This window comes from Prosopis cineraria, unplaced genomic scaffold, assembly GCF_029017545.1.
Source record: "Prosopis cineraria cultivar Desert tree isolate PC_DT_omini unplaced genomic scaffold, ASM2901754v1 PC11, whole genome shotgun sequence".
Classification (NCBI taxonomy): domain Eukaryota; kingdom Viridiplantae; phylum Streptophyta; class Magnoliopsida; order Fabales; family Fabaceae; genus Prosopis; species Prosopis cineraria.
This window is the reverse complement of record NW_026555342.1, coordinates 21252945-21272146: the sequence shown is the minus strand read 5'-3', so window position 1 is coordinate 21272146 and position 19202 is coordinate 21252945. Positions and strand designations below refer to the sequence as shown.

The 19202-nt window shown below is 29.9% G+C and overlaps 2 protein-coding genes across 5 annotated transcripts; both read right to left on the bottom strand.

Moving 5' to 3' along the window:
• Positions 1–11706: 11706 nt before the first annotated feature.
• Positions 11707–14214, bottom strand: LOC129285445 (probable disease resistance protein At4g27220). 3 transcript variants are annotated; one of them, XM_054921158.1, is made up of 2 exons: positions 12317–14214; positions 11707–12032 (listed from the first exon to the last, which is right to left on the bottom strand). In XM_054921158.1, the coding sequence occupies exons 1-2, from the start codon at positions 14212–14214 to the stop codon at positions 11996–11998; spliced, it is 1935 nt and encodes a 644-aa protein (XP_054777133.1). In that variant the 3' UTR covers positions 11707–11995. The 3 variants fall into 3 exon arrangements, with proteins under 3 accessions (XP_054777133.1, XP_054777131.1, XP_054777132.1); XM_054921156.1 differs by having other exon boundaries at positions 11707–12021; XM_054921157.1 differs by having other exon boundaries at positions 11707–12009.
• A 6-nt stretch (positions 14215–14220) lies between these two features.
• LOC129285446 (probable disease resistance protein At1g52660) lies at positions 14221–18972 on the bottom strand. 2 transcript variants are annotated; one of them, XM_054921159.1, is made up of 2 exons: positions 18801–18972; positions 14221–15299 (listed from the first exon to the last, which is right to left on the bottom strand). In XM_054921159.1, exon 2 carries the CDS (start codon positions 14857–14859, stop codon positions 14221–14223), a length of 639 nt encoding a protein of 212 aa, XP_054777134.1. In that variant the 5' UTR covers positions 14860–15299; positions 18801–18972. The 2 variants fall into 2 exon arrangements, with proteins under 2 accessions (XP_054777134.1, XP_054777135.1); XM_054921160.1 differs by having other exon boundaries at positions 14221–15292.
• Positions 18973–19202: the final 230 nt, after the last annotated feature.

Genomic DNA, 19202 nt, shown 5'->3' with positions numbered 1-19202 from the left:
AAATTTAATAAGTCAGTATTTGAGAATATTTTATTAATATTTAAAAATTTAATATAAAAATATTTTGTGATCAAACTAACAGTATTAAAGTTAAATGATAAAAATGCATTTTATAAAATTAAGGGACTAAAATAAAATTTTATATAAAATTAAAGGATTAAAAGCATATTTACAAAAAATTTTTATCAAAAATCTAATTGTTATTAATTTAATGTTTTAGAAATTAATTGTCATTCTTTCTTTATTATTTTGTGACCTTCTATTTTTATTTTTTTCCTAAAAAAATTCTAATAAAATAAATTGGTTTTATGTGTACATACATGTATTTTTAAGAATTAAAGAGCATTTCTGCCCTCAAATTATTGACACAAGAATGTTTGGTGTTTTAAACTTTTTTACATTGCAATATTCACTTTCAACATTTAAAAATAGTACAATTCACCTTTACTGTTAAATAGGCTAAATTTGATTATTAATTGATTAAAAAATTATAGAAAAAAATTTTAAAATTACATTAAATAATCTCGTAAGAAAATTAATATCGATTAAAGAATAAATAAATTTCAAGAGACTAATATTATTTTTGACCATGTAAAGGATAAAAAAAAACCATTTTGACCAACGACTTTAACAACTTACTCAGTGATTATCAGAATATTATTGCTACCTGAAAAAAACACTTGTAAAAATTATTAAATATTAAAGTGTTAACATTTTAATAAGATATTATTAGAACAAATATATTATTTCTTAATTAATTATTGGTGTTGTTAATAACAAACGTATAACAATCATTGCAAGATCAATTCTCCCCATTAACAAATGAAGACGATGCAATGTCAGTCTTATTGGCAACAATTAGAGGCTTGTATATTTTGGAAGAAGTCTTATAATTTACCACACTATTTTAATTTACAACTCAACTAATATGAAAAAATGTGTTCACTTATATATTTCAGATATACAAGTTGAACTGTTAAGTTTAAAAGATTTAGAAATTTTGTAATATGCATGGGATAGCATATTTTAAAACAATTTGTATGAAAATAAAATAAATTATTGTTTTATGTTCTTAATATGCAAGCTGTAGCATAAATTTTTATGATAACAAGTTATTTTTAGGAAAAATAATAATAAAATCTCTTTGAATTATATAAATGATATTTTCATCCTTTGAAAAGCCATAATTTCTCTAAAATTTTTGGGGATTTTTTTGTCATTAAAAAATTAATAAAAATGATCAAATTACCCTTAATTCAGAATTTCAAATGCGAACTTGTGAATTACTATTACATTCTTATGATTTTAAAAATAAAAGTTATAAATCTTAGAACAAAACTTACGAATGATAATTAATATTTGCAACACTTGAAGAATATCAGAATTTGCGAATTTCTGTTGAATTCTTGTAATTTTAAGAAAAAAGTTATGAATCTTATAACAAAACTTATGAATAGAAATTGACACTTGAACTAAGAGCAATTTGGTTTTATATTGATTTTTTAATGACAAAAAAGTCCCTAAAACTTCATTGGTATTATAATATTTCAGAGATTAAATTATCATTTACATTATTCGAAGAAATTTTATTGTTATTTTTTTATTTTTATTATCATACACAACACCTTGTTCCACCCTGTAAAAAATTAACACCGGTTATCACTTATCACATGTACGTAGTTCAAGGAATTATTTTACATCTGAGCAAGAACATATGTCATGAAGGTGGCCTCGCAAGGAATCATTTTACATATACAAGCCAAAGATGTGCTATATGAGAAAAGATACAGAATCAAGAATTGTCACTTATCTAAGTGTCAAAGAGGTTGAATTTACAATTATGGAAGTCCAAACTAAAAAGATAAGTGATGAAAGCTTCCAAATGAACTGGGAGACATAAAAGGGCAGGGCATGCAAGGGCCTGAGGATATGTGCTATATATGAGCCTATGAGCTTTGACCTGTTTTCATCCAGCCTAATTATAAATGGCATCCTTAATATTTGTTAATTTTAGGTTAATTCTTTTGTGTTTAATGATTTAAGTTTGTAATGGGTTTTAAATAAACCCCAAAACGTGTTCAGAGTTTTTTTTTTTAATTTTTTTTTCCAATTTTCGTTTGGATTTTGTTAGTGTATTTTCTTAATAGGAGGGATATCTAATAACTTATTAATTTATAGACCTTTGGGCTTGGTTTAAATGGAAAGAAAATAGACAAGAGGGAAAATTAGAAAGAAAAATTTCCAAAAATAATAAATTCTTTTACTCTTTATTTTTTGAAATTTTCCCTCCGAATTTTTTTCCTCCCTATTTTTCTATACTTGTCCAAACAAAAGATTAGGTTTAGGTTTAAGTGAATCAATCTGAATTTCTTTCGATCACAATTCACTTTGAGAAAATATCATTTAAAGACCTTTAGAAAGTTTTTATATTAAAGAAGGGCCTTAAAAGTCTAAAATTTCTTCACACCCCAAGTACCTATCTAAAAATAATATTTTATGAAAAAAAGACATAATTACTTCTAAAATTTTATAGATACTCGTTTAAGCAACCATTTAGGTTCTGACAAGTAACCATGCTTAATTAACAACCAACCATTCAAAAATGAATAAATTGCACAAATTGATAATACATGTTTAATTATATAAGTGTTAATCCTACGTAAACAAACATCCATTTAGGTTTTAACAAATAATTTTATGTAATTAATAATAACTTGCAAAGTCTATCTAAGAGGGGGTGAATTGGACTAAATAAAATTTAAAGCAAATAATGCAAGAATTAAATGGAGTTAGGAACAATATCACCAAATAGGGCTGAATGAAGGGAAGATAAGCTTTGTATAGAGTGTTTATCCTGATTCAGTTCTAATCGCTTGAACCTATGTCCAATCCCCTAGACACACTTGAGATTTTTTACTATCTCCACCAAGATTAAGCTAGGCTCTTGATTGTCACAATACAATTCAAACTCATTCTTGAGTCTATAACTCTTCCCCTTACAAAGATAATATCAACTCCCCTTAAGCTCCTCCAGATTAAGTTCCTCTATTTCAAGTGAGTAAAACAGAGGTGAACAGAGTAAGTTCAATAATGAACTATTACCATTCAAAACTATCTTTAAGAGTATATATATAATTAATGAAGCTCAAATGTAATAAATATTATAGTAGAAAGTAGGTGAACAAGTAAATGAATAAGCTCTCCTATTAACTCAATAGTTTTCTTCTTTCTTTGTCTTTATAAATGCTTGTATTTATAGTTAATGCTTGAAAAAGATCCATTAGACTCTTTAGTCTAGCCATTAGATACTTCATTTTCTTTCCTTTTGAGTTTCCTAGAGATTAGGCCAATAAAATGGTGCTTTATGGCATTGTTGTGTGTTATTGGTGACTTAAAGAAAGTAATGGCCATGTGCATTAAATACTCTAACAAAAGGTAAAAAAGGTTGATACCGATAGAGCAAAGATATACGGGTAGAAATAATAAATTAAAAAATGAAGTAAGATATTAATTTCACCCGTGATTGTATTTAAAAGTATTCTAGAATGATAAAAAAGTGGACACAACACTTTGAAGTTGAAAAGATTAGAGTTTAGAAGAGATCCAAGATGCTTTGTTTTTGAAACGAAAAGCAGAGGTAAAGTATTCAATGATATATTAGTAGAAGTGAAGATATATCAATAAAAGTATGAGTAAATTAATGATAGACAGTGAAGAGCTTCATATGGGTAAAGAGAGATATACCAAAATGATTTACTTAAAAGACATTGATTCTTCGAAGACATATACTGGTAGCACCAAAGTCATTTAGGTGGGAATGAGATATTTGGGTAAGTCTCTAATATACCAGTAACCCAAATATCTCATTAAGAATATCATGAAAATGGAAGGCTAAGAGTAAAGTAAGACATTTGGGTAGAACTCACATCCTTAGGTAGAAATTCAACATACCGGTAGGAAAGAAGATATGAATCAAGGAATACACATTTGAGTATAAATGATTTCTACTAGTATGAATGACCAGAAAAAGTAGGTCTAATTCTAAAGGTCATAACACAATCAATTTACATCCAAATAAGGAAAATTAGGTATGGTTGAAAATCTATAGAATTATAGTTTTCAAGGAAACAATACCCAGTGATAATTCAAAGTCAATTGAGAGATATGATCAAAAAGGTGAGCAAAGGTCAAAAACGTATACCAACAAGTCTGTAAGCTTTGATAGAAAAATTTGAAAAATCATAACAATTTAGTTTATAATCTATTTTGAGTGAAATATAGTTCTTTGAAAATCTGTACAAGTCTATTTTCAAATGAAAGAAGTTTCACATTAAATAGAATTGTATTTTAAGAGATATAGAGAAAATACCTAATAAAGGTCAAAACGAAATATTTCAAAAACTCTTAACTTAAAGTATAAAATCCAAGTGTTAATAGCATAATTAAACTCAAGCTACACTTTTTCAAAACCCAAGATAGATTCAAAAAAGAATTTGAGATAAATCAAATACTTATCTCAATTATAAAATTTAAAGACATTTAGAGCTTCGGGTAAGATAATAGAGATTAAATATATAAACCAATTACTCGTAATTGCCATTAAACACAAATTAAAATCTCTACAAAAACAAAATCTTCTTTATTTTATAATCAACAACACTAGGTTTTAACATAACTCACTTGGAATTAACAAGTTACTATAACTGAAAGCACATGTTTACTTGTACAAGTATTGATCTTGCACAAACAAGCATTCATTCGACTTTTAATAAGTAACCATATGTAATAAACAACAATCAATTCAAGATTAACAAATTATTAAAACTGATAGCATAAGTTTAATTATACGAGTGTCGATCTTATATAAACAAGTATCCATACTTTAGTAAATTTTAGGGATAATTATGCGTTTCCTCAAAAAATCTTATTTTCATATAAGTATCAATTGAGTGTATGAAATTTCAAATTTTTAATGTCCTTATTTGATATGTTGAAAAAAAATCTTGTGTTAAGAAAATATGGACCAAATTATTAAAAATTTAGGAGTATGACTATTTTATATTGATATATAAGGAGTTTATCATTAATATATAAGAGATTTATTATTGAAATCAATCATGTTCAATTCACAATTAGGCACCAAATATGGGCACATTTCTTGTTGAGGATTTGAATATTAGTTCATTACGTTATGAGGAACTAGCCCTTTCTGATGGATCTAATTACCTCTACTGGTGGGGCATTTTGGTCTTTCAAGTTGCAATTAATAATGTTTTTTTAAATATTTTTAATTATTAAGAGGTGTAATTAATACAATTTTATGATTGAGACATTCTTTATAATTTGATTAAAACTATCTTATAATTTTTAAGAGAAGGAGTATGTATAATTCATGGATAGACTTATATAAGAGTCGAGCTAGCCTCTATTAAAAACTTTATTACAAACCCCTGCTTGGATAGAAAAAAGTAGAAGGAAAGGTAACTAAGAGAGCAAATGCATATTTATAATATACTAGTGTTGTAATAAAAAAATGAAATTAAGATAACAAAGTGCAACATAAGGTAAAGTATGTGAATCAATTAAATAAAATTATGAAACGAATGTGAATCAATAAAATTAAATAAGTCTTTTGTCCTTATGTCTATTCTATAACTTCCTATTTTTTTGACACCATAAGCATAACTTCTTTTTTGTTGGCCAAAAAAAAAAGAAAAAGAAAAAAAGCACAACTTTTTTATTATTCAAATATATGCTCCGAACATCTTTTCTTTAGTTTTTTTTTTCCCCTTTTATAGATAATCCAACGTGAGCAAACATGTTGGCTTCAAAAAAAAAAATTTTTTGTTCTGCTTTTTTTTTTTTAAGAAAAATGAGACAGTTATGGAAAGAATCAGAACTAGTATAATTGGATAAATCTATACCGATTGTACAATGATAGAATACAAATAGGAATGAGTGCAAATAATCTTTAGACCCAGAATTGTTATGATCTTGAAGAATACACGGGCTTGTCCTTACCTTGAAAATTATCCTTTCTTTTCAGATATTTTCTCTAACAAACCCCCAGCAACAGAAACAAAAGGTGCTCCAACCTAAGTAGTCAATCAGGGAAGAGGTCGAACAGATCCCTAACTAGATGTTGATTGAACAAGAGGATGATTTCTTCTCAAATGTCCAACCTTTCCATACTTGTGACAATCACAAATGCCTTGCAACAAGGCCAAGTGTTTACTAGAAACTCTAGCATAGCTTAGTTGATTCAAAGCTAGTTGAGATTGCTATCTAGGATTCTCGAAATAACGTCTAAGAATTGGAGCACTAGCATAGGGAGAAACATAAGATATGGGTATCTCAAAGTTCAACGTCTCTTTCCAATGCCCTCAAGAAACGCCATTGGGTTTTATTTTTCGTCAGTTCTAGAGAAAGTAAGATGATTTAGCTTGATAAATTCAGTCAGTTTTACTATAGCAATCCCTTCTTTAGCAGCATTAATAGTCTCCTTTTCATTACCATATGTAGATGAAGAAGTACCCTCAAGAGATTGAGAGTTTGAAGGTTTGGCCTCAGATAAAATGTCCTAAATATGACTATGGGATCGACCACCCTTAATTCTTGCTCACCTATGACCCTACCCTCGACCACTAAGGGGCAATTCATTATGTGAAGTAGAGAACCTATCATATGTCCTATTATCGAAAGGAAGACATTTAGGCAGCATTCTCACTATACAAGGAAACATAGTATATATTTAGTTTGAAATACAATAATCATATAGGAAGCAGGATAAATAGGATAAATGATGACTTTTTGGGACTCCCTAAAAGGCCTTCAATGAAGTCTCAATTATTATTATGCTCAGGTTCAAAATTATAATTGGGTCTCCAAAGAAAAATCCTTGTTCAACGTAACCGCATAATCTAAGCTTTGATACCATTTGTTACACCCTGATACTAAAAGTATGATCGGCATAGAATATGAAGTGAACTCACATTTCATAAGCCTTTATTAACTAAAATTAAGCTAAAATAGCAATATATGTAAGTTATATATAATATTAAAGTTTGTAAAGTTTTATAGTTTTTGTAAAATTTTCAATAGAATCTCTCCTATAATTTAGACCTCTCAAAATTTTTAAATTTTATTATCATTTCCTCCATACACGAATCATTGCAATAAAAATTTTATATCACTATAGAATTACATAATCAAACTACTTATGAGAAATAATACAATTTGTCGTATATCCATTTCAATCGTTACTTATCAAAAATATAAATCATAAGTAAAGCAATTACTATAAAAAAATTTGAATTGAAAGGGATATCAATACAATTTATAGAGGAATAAAATTAAAATTCCAATAAAGAAATTATTATAAACATATTACTAAAAATTTATTTGGAATACTATCCACTCACTTGAGAATTTTTCAAAAATATTAAAACTCATTCACTTCAACTTCTCACCTTAATTCTAATGGTGCCATTAATTTTCCAGCAAAATAAATCATAATTCAAAAATGCCATTAATTTTCTAGCAAAATAAATCATAATTCAAAAATCATTTATCAAGAAATTCTCCAAGCACTTAGTGATGTTACATTCAATCTAAATGAGATTAAAGATAATACTCTAACCAATTACGTTTCAATTACACTTGAGTGAGTTACATCATTTGACAAATCCCAATTTGTCCTCAAACTTTCTTGTGGTCTATTTTCAATCATAAATCATAATAAACCATATCAACCATTCTTATACTCTCTTTAGACTATAAAATACTATACAAGCCTTCTATATAATCCTTTCTCCCATTTTAATATTTTAAAATTCTAATCTATAACTCAAGCCAACTTGCATATACTCCTCCAATTTATAACATGAAAGTTTAACAACATTCAATCCACCATATTCTTCTTTCACATACTTTTACAATCACCTTCAATGCATCAAGTTTAGTTCACAATAAATATCTGACAACTTAATCAATTCCCAGCATTAACTCTATCTCATCATACTCAGCTTAATGCATAACATCAACCAATCAACAATTAAATTTCCCAAACCAAATATGACAGCATCCAAGAAGGGTAAAGGTATATTTTAAAAAAAAAAAACAAAAGAGAAGAATTCCAGCTCACAACTATCACTCCCACGGCACCCTTAGCTGAAGAGGAAGGAAAGATGAAAAATCAAGGACTCACGTGATGCTAACAGTTGAGGAGGAAGAGTAAATGAAAACTAAACATAGGCATGCTATCGTTAGCCACAAAACTGGAAAGAAAACAAATAATAGCGAACTAAAGAGAGAAAGTCTAACAACTCCAACTCTTCCAGCTATAGAGACACGATGACAAGAGGAGAAGTTAAAGACCACTCACCTCACGTTGATACAACAAAAAATGATGACAGGGGAAGAGAATTCCAGCTACCCAAGCCCCATCATAGTTGACGAACATGGGTGAAAAGAAGGGCGACGAATGAACCAGCAATAGCAAAGAAACGCAAGTCGCCAGCGAGCAAAAGAACTTGACGAGAAGAGCCAGAGAGATGACCGATAATGAAGAACCAGGGAAGTACTATAGCAGTGGGGTAAAAAAGAGAGACTAGAATGCTCTGTTTCATCCTTTACCATTCGAATAAAAAGAAAAGGTTCTGAATAAAACACTAAATTGAAAACATTATAAAACAAGACCTAAAGTTTGTGGGGGAAAATATCAAAATAATACCTCATCAGATTTTATTATTAATATTATACTATTTTTATAAATAAAAAGCAAGGGTACTTTGGTACTTTCTCAATATAAAAGAAAATAAACTAACATTTGGCTTAATCAAACTCTATACCTCCTTATAAGTAACCAGTATAAATTTCATTAGGCTGACACTCTTCATATGCTATAAATAAAATAATTAAATAAAATCTCAATAGGAAAGGAAAAATAATTTTAATTAATTAATTAATTTTTTGAGGTCATTACAAAATTAGTTTGGACTTTCATTAAAATCTCTTTACCAGAGTTAATTTAAAGATAATAGGGAATACTTCCCAATAACTTTACAATTTAAAATAAATAAACTTTAATAAGTTTATACATAATTTCATCCATAATTCAAAAAACCGTTAAGTATTCTTCACCTATTTTATTTGTTACTTATTTAAATAACCTTCAAATATGGAGTCCCTTATTTAAATAATCTTGTGATAGTGAAAAGTAGAGCTCAACAAATGAAGTGGACATCATGTGTATGCTAAGCCAAACATTGACTGCACAATATGTCAAATAGTTTGCAATGTCATTTGCATTTTACAACATCTATACGACTCTAACATTTTAATATTTATGTATAATTTTAATATTTCAATGTTATTTATTTCTCATTCTATCTATAAATATCTTTAGTGACAACAAATTTTGTCACTAAAAGTAATTATGTAAATTAATTTTTATAAAAATATTTTTTAATTTTTAATTATTTTTTTATGAAAATACTTTCGACGGTGACAAACTGTAGTTGTAAAAAATAAGTACATTAATTATTTTTAATTTTTAATTATTTTTTATAAAAATACTTTTAGTAGCCATTGTTTGTTACCGCTAAAAGTAATTATATAAATTATTTTTAATTATCTTTTATAAAAATGCTTTTGATTGAGATAGTTTGTCACCTTTAAAAATAATTAATTTTTTAATTATTTTTTTATAAAAATATGTCAAAAGTAATTATATAAATTATTTTAAATTTTTTAATATTTTGTTATAAAAATATCTTTAGCAACGATGATTTGTCGTTGTTAAAAGTAATTACATAAGTTATTTTTTATTTTTTAATTAATTTTTAATGAAAATATTTTTGACGATGATAATTTGTTATCACTAAAAGTGATTTTTAGAAACAACAATTAAAGGTCACCACGAAATGGAGCTTTTGGCGGCAACAATCGTTGTTAACAATTTACTTTTGGTGGCAACTTTTAGGTATGTTTTTAGCGGTGATTTTTAATTGTCGCCATCAAAAGTAAACCTTTGACAATGACTTTAATTGTTGCCGCTAATAATCGCCGCTAAAATTTTTTTTTTGTAGTGAATGCAAATGTGCCCCCCCCCACACACACACACACACACACACACAAAACACGTTTCATTCTTGAAGGCATATGCTTAAAATTAACTTAGTCTAACCACAAATTTAGAAGATGCCAAATGTACATGCAGTCACAACACTACAATAACAGGCGCACACAAATAATAAGTTTTCTTACCAAATATCAAACGTTATAAATAAAATCTTGAAGAGCAAACAAGAAGCAACACTCCTGGATGGAGCCAACGATTAAGCATCACTTGTGTAGTGATTGTGGCTCCTTGTCCAGATACTGCCTTCATGCTGTATTACTGCTGCTAGGACCAAACCCGTCCCTACATATATCGTCCCATGACTTATATCGATTAAAAAGTGAGGATAACAATAAAGTTCTAAAATAAGTAATCTATAACAGTTAGGTCCTCACAAAATTTTCTCAAAATAAATTACAAGTATAGATTCATACAGTTTGAAACTGTTATTAAAAAAAAAAAAACCAGAAAACGAAGGTCAGTTTAAGTAGATGCTCTGTTTTTCCTATGCAATTTCTTATTTGAGTAACCTAAGTGATGAATGATTATATGATATCCAACTTGGAAAATGCAAGGAAAATAATTAAACTCTCCTCATAATTTTCTTGACACACACACATAGATATAAGGCATATGTTAGTTATATATATTTGTCTGTGCTAAGTAATAAAGTGACTGAGTCAAGTATTGTTCTCTCATAATTTGATTCTAAGAATTGTTAAATATCTATTTCACACTATGGCCCAAATCAAGCATATCACAAAAAGAATGGAAGAAAAATATGAATTAATTAAATGTAATTATGTAGACATTGTTAATAATTGGTAATGATAGCATTAGAAACGTGATTATTTTAAGCTTGTTTAGTTTCTGTTTTCAGTTTTGTTTTTAAAAACTATTTTGCAATAAATATTTTAAAAAAATTTTTCAAAACAAAACAAAAAGAAAATATATTTGATTGCATTAATTTAAAAATAGTTTTAAAATTAAAAAAAATCAACTGATAGTAATAGTTGCCGGTAGTTAATAATAATAACATGTGATAGTGATTGATCACAATAACTGTATTTTTTAATAATTAAATATAATGCATTTTGAAAAAAATATAAATAGTTTTAAGATGTTTTTATTTTTTTTTAAAAAAATGAGAATGATTTTGAAAACAATTAAATTCAAAACATTTATTGATCAGAAAAAGTTTTTTATTTTTTTTATTTTTTGGTTTTTTAAAACAGAAACCAAACAAGTCCTTAGATCATTACAACTATTATCTTTGCTGGCTAATTACTCTTTTAATTATAATTAAAGCTACAATTGCTCGTCTAAAAGTCTTAAATTATTTTATTGCCCTTCAAATCACTAATATCTATGTTTAAATGACTATTTAATTAGAGTAAATGTTTGCCGGAAGGCATGCAATTACTAATTACTTAAATTCAAAGGCTATCATCAATAAACAGGCCAACGTGCTTTGAATACCCTGTGATGCTCTGTTTCTGACCATGCAATCACTAATTTAGGTAACTAAATGATAAATGATCATAAACATCCTACTTACCCCACACACACACACACACAAGCCAAAATCATTCATGAAAGCATATGCGTTCAATACAAATCTTGAAAAGAAATAAGGTAGCTTTGAAATCATTCAGATCAAACAAAACTAACTATGTTTTCTTTACCAAACATCAAACTTCATTAATAAGAAAAAATCAACATTAACAATAAATTAACAATATTCGTGGAATCAGATCAAGATATTGTGCGGCTAGCTCCATGCCTCCCTTCGTATACTGTTACTGTCTTCAGGTATCTAACTGCCGCTGAAGGCAGTATAACTGCTGCTGACGGCAGTATAGCTGGTGCTCGGACTCAAAATCTTGTCCCTGCATGTCTCCCTGCCACATTACTATGAGCAATTGAATAATGCAATCAAATTATATGTAGTGGATAAAAAATTAATATCGAGGTATATTTAATATGCTTATTCTTTGCAATTAAATTAATATATGTGATTCTTTAATATATTATTTATTCTATAATAAACTCTTTGAATATTAACATTTTTAACATTTTTAAAATCCATTTGTTTTAATTTAATTGAATAAAAGTATATAAGGCTAAAACACTTAAATCTTCCTTCAATAGTATATATACGTACGTACTTGGTAATGGGCAAATCTTTAGTAATACCTGTTGAAGTAATTGACTAAGTATGGTTGAAGGAGAATCTTAGCTTCAGGTTGGTCCCACTGCAATGATTGCCACCATGTGTATGTACATGTTATTTGTTGGAGGGTGGCTGATGGTGAGATTTGCTGACCAGCCTCTGCTCCAAACAAACCCGGAGGCAACTTATTCAGAGCATCGCAGTCCTCAACTTCAATAGTGCGCAGAGAATTGCATTCAATGTCCCCTTTGTATATGCTTTTCAGTCTTGGCAACTCCTTCAATTTCAACCTTTGCAATTTTGGAAGGATCACTTTGGCAGCATGGCTGCTGCTTTCAGCGTTTACATTCCTCTCTCCTTCAATAATTGCTTCCATCTTGGGGCACCATCTGATGGCAATTTCTTCCAGACTTTTAAGCTCGTCCATGAGCTGCCTTGGGAATAGACATTTCAACGAATCACAGTATGACGCATGAATACTCTTGAGGTTCATTAGAGTACATGGTCTCACCACTTTCCCACAGATCATCCTCAACCTTCGCAAACAATATAGATTCATTGTCTCTAGCCCGGACAGATTATTCTCCTCTGATTCAACAATGCATTCCAAGTCAGGACACCCATATAATTGGCACCTTTTCAAGTACATTGCATCCAATAAGTACGAAGACAAGCATTTCATACCAAAAAAAGAAGAAATTATTAATTCCTCTACAATTCGTGGAATCAATGCAGTACTCTCGGCTACTGAAATGTCGCTTTTTTTGTCTCCCCCATGTATTGCCAAACTAATTTTCTCAGATAATTCTGGAACGTCGCCAAAAACCCTGACAACAAGCTTCAACTCCTTTAACAGAGAATGCTTCAAAAATTTAGCAAATTTTCGATATGCTTCAATGTCAAGGAATTGCATGTGTAGAAGAGACAGATTACGACAGGACATGATTTCTTCCACTTTCACTGGATACAAGGTGCGTTCTGCACTCTTAGATGATACCCCAATCATATGCGAACCCAACATCAACAAGCCCTCCAGAAGAGTAAATTTGGATATGAGTCCAGCAGGTAAGTTTTGGACAGACGTGAAGGAGAAATCCAAGTGTCTCAAATCAGTCAATTGTTCCGTCCCTAGTGGAAGTTTTGTTAAACCTCTAGAAAATGAAAAATCTAAATGCTTCAATTTAGTGAGCCTTTCTAAAGATGGAACTTCAACAAGATTCCAACAGTGACTCAACAACAAGGAATGTAGATTTTCCAAATTCGAAAAAGACACCGGCAAAACATGAATTCCAGTATATGAGAGATTAAGAACTTTTAGCCCATGCATGTTGTCAAAGAAGTGGTGTGATATGTTGTCTTCAAATGAGTTGTATTGAAGTAGCAAAGAAGTGAGTCTAGGACACGTTGGACTGAAGTCTATAGATTTCACATCATTTCTCATCAACGATACCCATTGAATATCCTCTCTCCATTCCTGAGGTATTGCTGGTTTTACTTGTTTCATGCCAGCATTCACAACGCATTTAGGCTTTGTACTCATGATTGTGATTGCCATGTCTCTTACCACATCATGCAATTTAACAAATCTCACCCCATTTTCAATCTTTGATTCCAGCAAGCATCCTGATATTAGTTCATCTATAATCATTTGCCCCTTTCGTTTCATCACAGACGTGCTTCGACCTTCCAATAAATCTTCCCATACCCAATAATTAATCAATTCATTCTCATCAATTAGGTGACCTCTTGGGTATAAGGAACAATATAGAAAGCACGACCGCCTTGTATCATCCTTTAGTTTTAAATAGCTCAACTTCAAACGAGAACACACCACTTCATCAATAGTGTATATGCCAGTACTTGAAGTTCTTAACTCCTCCCGTGCATTCTCCCACTCTCTTATATTAGTTGTGTTTCTCATTGCACGTCAAACTGCAACAATAGCCAGAGGCAAACCACCACATTCTTTTGCCATATCCATTGCAATTGATTGTATATTTGGATTTGATAGCACTTGTTCCCCAGCTTTGTCCTTGAAGAGATCCCATGCTTCCTCTTCTGAAAGAACTTTCACTTCCACATCTTTATCTGTTTCCATAACTCTGCACACTCTAACATCTCGAGTTATAATCACCAATTTACAACCATTCTCTACTGTTGGCACAGGGATTCCAACACTTTCAATATTGAATGGTTCCCAAACTTCATCTAAAATCAGTGTAAATCTCTTCCTCCTATTAAAAGCTTCTAACAATTTCGAGGCTCTTGTTCTTTCATCATCAGCTTCTTGAAAAGTCAAATCCAACTTCACAGCTATATCCTGCTGCAACTTCTGTAGATCCTTTGATGCTTCCACCCAAATAATGCAGTTAAATTCATTGCTATTATGCAACAGGCGATTATTAATTTCTGACATAATAGTTGTTTTACCTGCTCCTCCCATCCCCCAAATACCAATCCTTCTAGCATGCTCATCAAACAAGAATGTGGAACATTGGTGTTGCAGACAGCAAAACACCTCTCTTGGTAACAAAATTGACAATTGAATCATTTGAATGTGGAACATTCTCTAAAAGTTCATTAGTATCTACGATCTTCTTCTCTATAAGTTCCCCTAACTTGATTCTTGAACAAATGAAACAACATCCTTTATCCGGTCTAAGAAGGCCATTTTCATCTATGAGGTTGCTTACTTCTCTTTTCAGCTGTTCAGCTTGCTTAAGCCATAAATTACATACATTTTTTGATTCAGCCCCTTTTAGATGCCATAATTTATTTACTTCATGTTCAACATCTTTTTTATGAGCTTCCAACTTTTCCATCAAATTATTCAGATTTTGAGAACTCCTTTTTCTCAAGTGTTTGTACTTTTTTCCAATTACTTCATGTAGACAACTAATACACAAGCCTGTGATGCTTGACACACATCCAACAACTTCCATGGAGGATCCAAATAATTCAAACAAACAGACGATGTACATTGCAGCAACTGGTGTATCCTAATGGCTACATATTGGAAACATAATGAAAGATCAAATACTTGATTTCCAAAATTATAAATGGAACAACATGAAGAGCAGGAATATATCTAAACAATAGTATCCCCAAATTTAAAAAAAAAAAAAAAACAATAAGCAACCTGCTAGGCAGCTAGAGCATATATGGATAACTAGGAGAGAAACAAAATGCTGATTTTAGCGACACATACACAAATAATACGTATATCATTTGGTCTTTCTATTAGTGCATCAAACTTCATTTAATTGAATATTAATTGTTTCCATATATTGTTGAAAAATAATATTTAAACAACAGGGTAAAACATGACAAGGAAGAATATATAATCCAAACAACAGTCTCCCAGATAGAAAAATAATAAACAAAGACCTGCTGGTACACATACATAATAGGAATAAAATGGAAAAACACAAAGGACAAAGAAAAATAATAAACAACGCACGTGGATCGGAGGGATGGTAATTCGTAAGCATTGTACTTATGCTTGTTTTCATGGGCTTCATACTTGCACTTGATTCGTGGCTCCTGCTGTGCTTGTTTCATAGCTTTTATTCGTGCTTGATTATTATTTACCCTCATGGACTATGTGTTCACTCTTGATTGGTTATTTACTCTTATGGAGTATTTGTCTACGCTTGCATTTTGTTTTCTGATAAAGCCCTCTAAAATTTAAATTTAAATTTACCAATTTTTTATTTTTATTATTAGTTCTCCAAAAGCATTCTACCTGGTTGTACTTGTCCCGCCTCATAATATGGGAGTGACCGACATGGGATATGCACCTAAACACACATCCCTTAAACTTAATTCAAGAACTATTCCATTTTAAAAATACTTTTCATTTAAATAAAGCTATAATATTTGTGAAAATTCCAATAGGATTTTCTCTTGAAAATAGGATTTCCCCAAAATTTCTTTACGATACAAATTTTTAAAGAAATATTACATCATCTAGGAGCTCAGCTCTTTGTAACCAGCAGATGGAATATTACAAAATAAAGACCCTAACCATAACTATGTGGAGCACCTGTAATATTATTTATAAAAGTACAATACATAAATTAAAATTTTACATCAAAAATAGAGGTAACCAAAATGATGTCTCAACTTCAATCCAATAACAAAATTTCTTGAATGATCCGACAAAGATACAGGCTATTTGAGATCAAAAATTATTTTTCAGTGAATAACATCCCAACCATAACACTTTTGAAACATTAAAGTGGATAAAATATAATAGTTACATAATTTAAAGAGAAAGTAATTTAATGTGAATGAATTTGTAAGTTCAAAAAAAAAGAGTTTCATATAACTTCAATATCAATAAACTTTAAATTTATAATGACAAAGAAGCTTTACCATTCGATCTTGACAAATCAAAATAATTAAATAAATACATAAATGAAAATAATAACATTTCATAATTAAAAATCATTAAAGTGTGAAATCATTAATTGATTAAAAATTCATATTTCTAGAGATTTATTAAAACAGTTCATAAATAACTAAACGCAGCTTTTGCCACAAAGTCAAATGTGGACACACAATCCACAAGGGTAATGCTAACCAAATATAGCCTGAGCTACGAAACAAACGTGAACACACAGTCTACGAGGGTAATGCTAACCAAACACGGCTTGAAGCCACGAAATAAACGTAAGCACGAGGCTCACGAATAACAAACACGAAGACAGAACTCACGAAAATCAAACTAGCTAGTCGTTGACTATAGTGCTAAGGGCTAAAAGAACTGTCGTTAGCAACCAGTGTTCTGTATAAAATTCCCTCTAAATCCATTTTCAAACAATTGAGAAAGTCATAGCTATTAAAATACAGTTTCCACTCTCAAAATCGAACTCGCATGAAGAATTTTGAACTTTAAAAACTTGCCAGAATAAAATTTCATAATTGATGTTCATGCTTGCATTTATTGAAAACCCAATATTACCAATGCTAATAAAAATAACTTCATCAATCTTCAAAGTATCATTTATAAGGAAAAACATACACACGTCATAATTCAATTATCCTTCAATATCTCTTTACAATTTCCCAAGATAACAAAATTTAATTAACAAAGTATTAAATATGTAATATAATTGTTATTAAATTATCTATGAAAAAAATATTTTATTTAATTAACAAAGTAATAAATATGTAATATAATTGTTATTAAATGATCTATGAAAAAAAAATATTTTTTTTTTGGAAAAAGAATTTTATTCATAAATCAGTTGAGACGCTATCTACCTATCTATAATATTCTCAAGTGCAAAATTCACCCTTTAAAGCTTCAATCCTCTCTCACTACCTCAATTGAAATTTTCTTTCTCCAAATCCCCTATTCAATAATACAAAATTTTAGTGACTTTTATCCACATTTAATAAACTCCTTTCCTATAACAACACTATAGTCACTCAGTTCTTAAATCAATCAGATGTATAACTAAAGTCCTTCAGTCCTTTCAATATTTTATATATATATATAAAATATTTGTCTTTCCAATTCCCCTCAAGCACAAGTAGTTAAATTTTAATCAAGATATGTATATTACATGAGTGCAGACCCAACTCTAAAAAAAAAAAAAAATAGTTCTACAACACACTTTATCAAACACCTTAAGTGCCTCCCAATATGAGTCAACACCATACTTCATAAATCATCAATAGTGCAATTTTCAAAATTTAGTTAACCAACTAATAACTGCGTAATCAAGATCACCACAAGACTACGTTGACTTAAATAGAGCCCATGCCAAATGCATCATTATAATAATTGATAGAATTCATAAATTACATAATTAAATAAAACTCTTTTTAATAGACATTTTTATCAAACACCTATCATGCATTAATTCTTAAACTCAAATCAAACATTTTTTCTTTGATTCCAACTCCCACAAATTTTACAAAATAGATATTTGAATCAAATAACACCCCAAATTCCATAAAAGATAATTGTCTTCCAATGATAATTTATTTAATCCATAATATAATCATCATATGTCAAGAATCAAGCCACTGTATAACAAGACTCTCTCTTATACATTTTATCAAACACTTCGTCAACATTCGAGCCTCAACTATAACCAAGTTTCTTCCTATTTAATTCTATTTTCCAAAAATTTTCTAACATAAACATATAATTAATCAGCTTTCCAAGTTCCATTAATCAGTAAATAAATCAATCTTAATTCAAGAAAATTAAATCCTCATCCTCCATAGTATCCACGACAGCAAAGAAAGGAAGGAAAGATTTCACAATCTCAACCAACAGATGCTCGTGCAACAACAGAGAAGTGAAGGAACAAATTGCCGCACCTCAGATCATCCACAACACGAAAAGGAAGGGACAGAAAAGGGGTGACAGAACAGGGGAGAAGAAGACAGCTACAATCCAACCTTACAGCATCTTAAAAACAGAATCTCAAACATTAAACACCCACACACCTAAACAAAACCAAGAAGGAGGAGGAAAGAGTGGCGCACCGCATAGCCACTAGAACAGCGGCGACTCAAAACGATCCAGGAACAAGACAACGTTGCTGAGCGAAGAAAATCGTACAGCAACCACCACAGCAGAAGAATAAACAAAGGAGGATACGCGGTGGACAGAGATGACGCACTTGTTGACGGCTAGCTGACTGGAGGAGAAGGAAGCTTAACAATAGTTAACGAAAAGAAGAGAAGGAAAAAGAAGGAAGCACGATGTCAGTGAAGAGAAGGGAAAGAAATAGATGCTGAACGATGCTCTGCTTTTCGCATGAGAAGAGAAAAAAAAAAATTCTGGTCAAAGAACAATTGGAAAAATTACAGAAAAGTTCCCAAATTTTTTTAAAACATAATAGATGAGGGCATTTTTGGTAATTTTTACATTATTAAAACAAAATA

Excerpts from the sequence above, each read along its gene's own strand:
- LOC129285446 (XM_054921159.1), bottom strand. The coding sequence starts at position 14,859 with ATGTTCCACATTCAAATGATTCAATTGTCAATTTTGTTACCAAGAGAG.
- LOC129285445 (XM_054921156.1), bottom strand. The coding sequence starts at position 14,214 with ATGAGAAACACAACTAATATAAGAGAGTGGGAGAATGCACGGGAGGAG. Across the intron at positions 12,022-12,316 it reads TTAGTCAATTACTTCAACAG|GGAGACATGCAGGGACAAGA; the intron begins GTATTACTAAAG and ends GTAATGTGGCAG.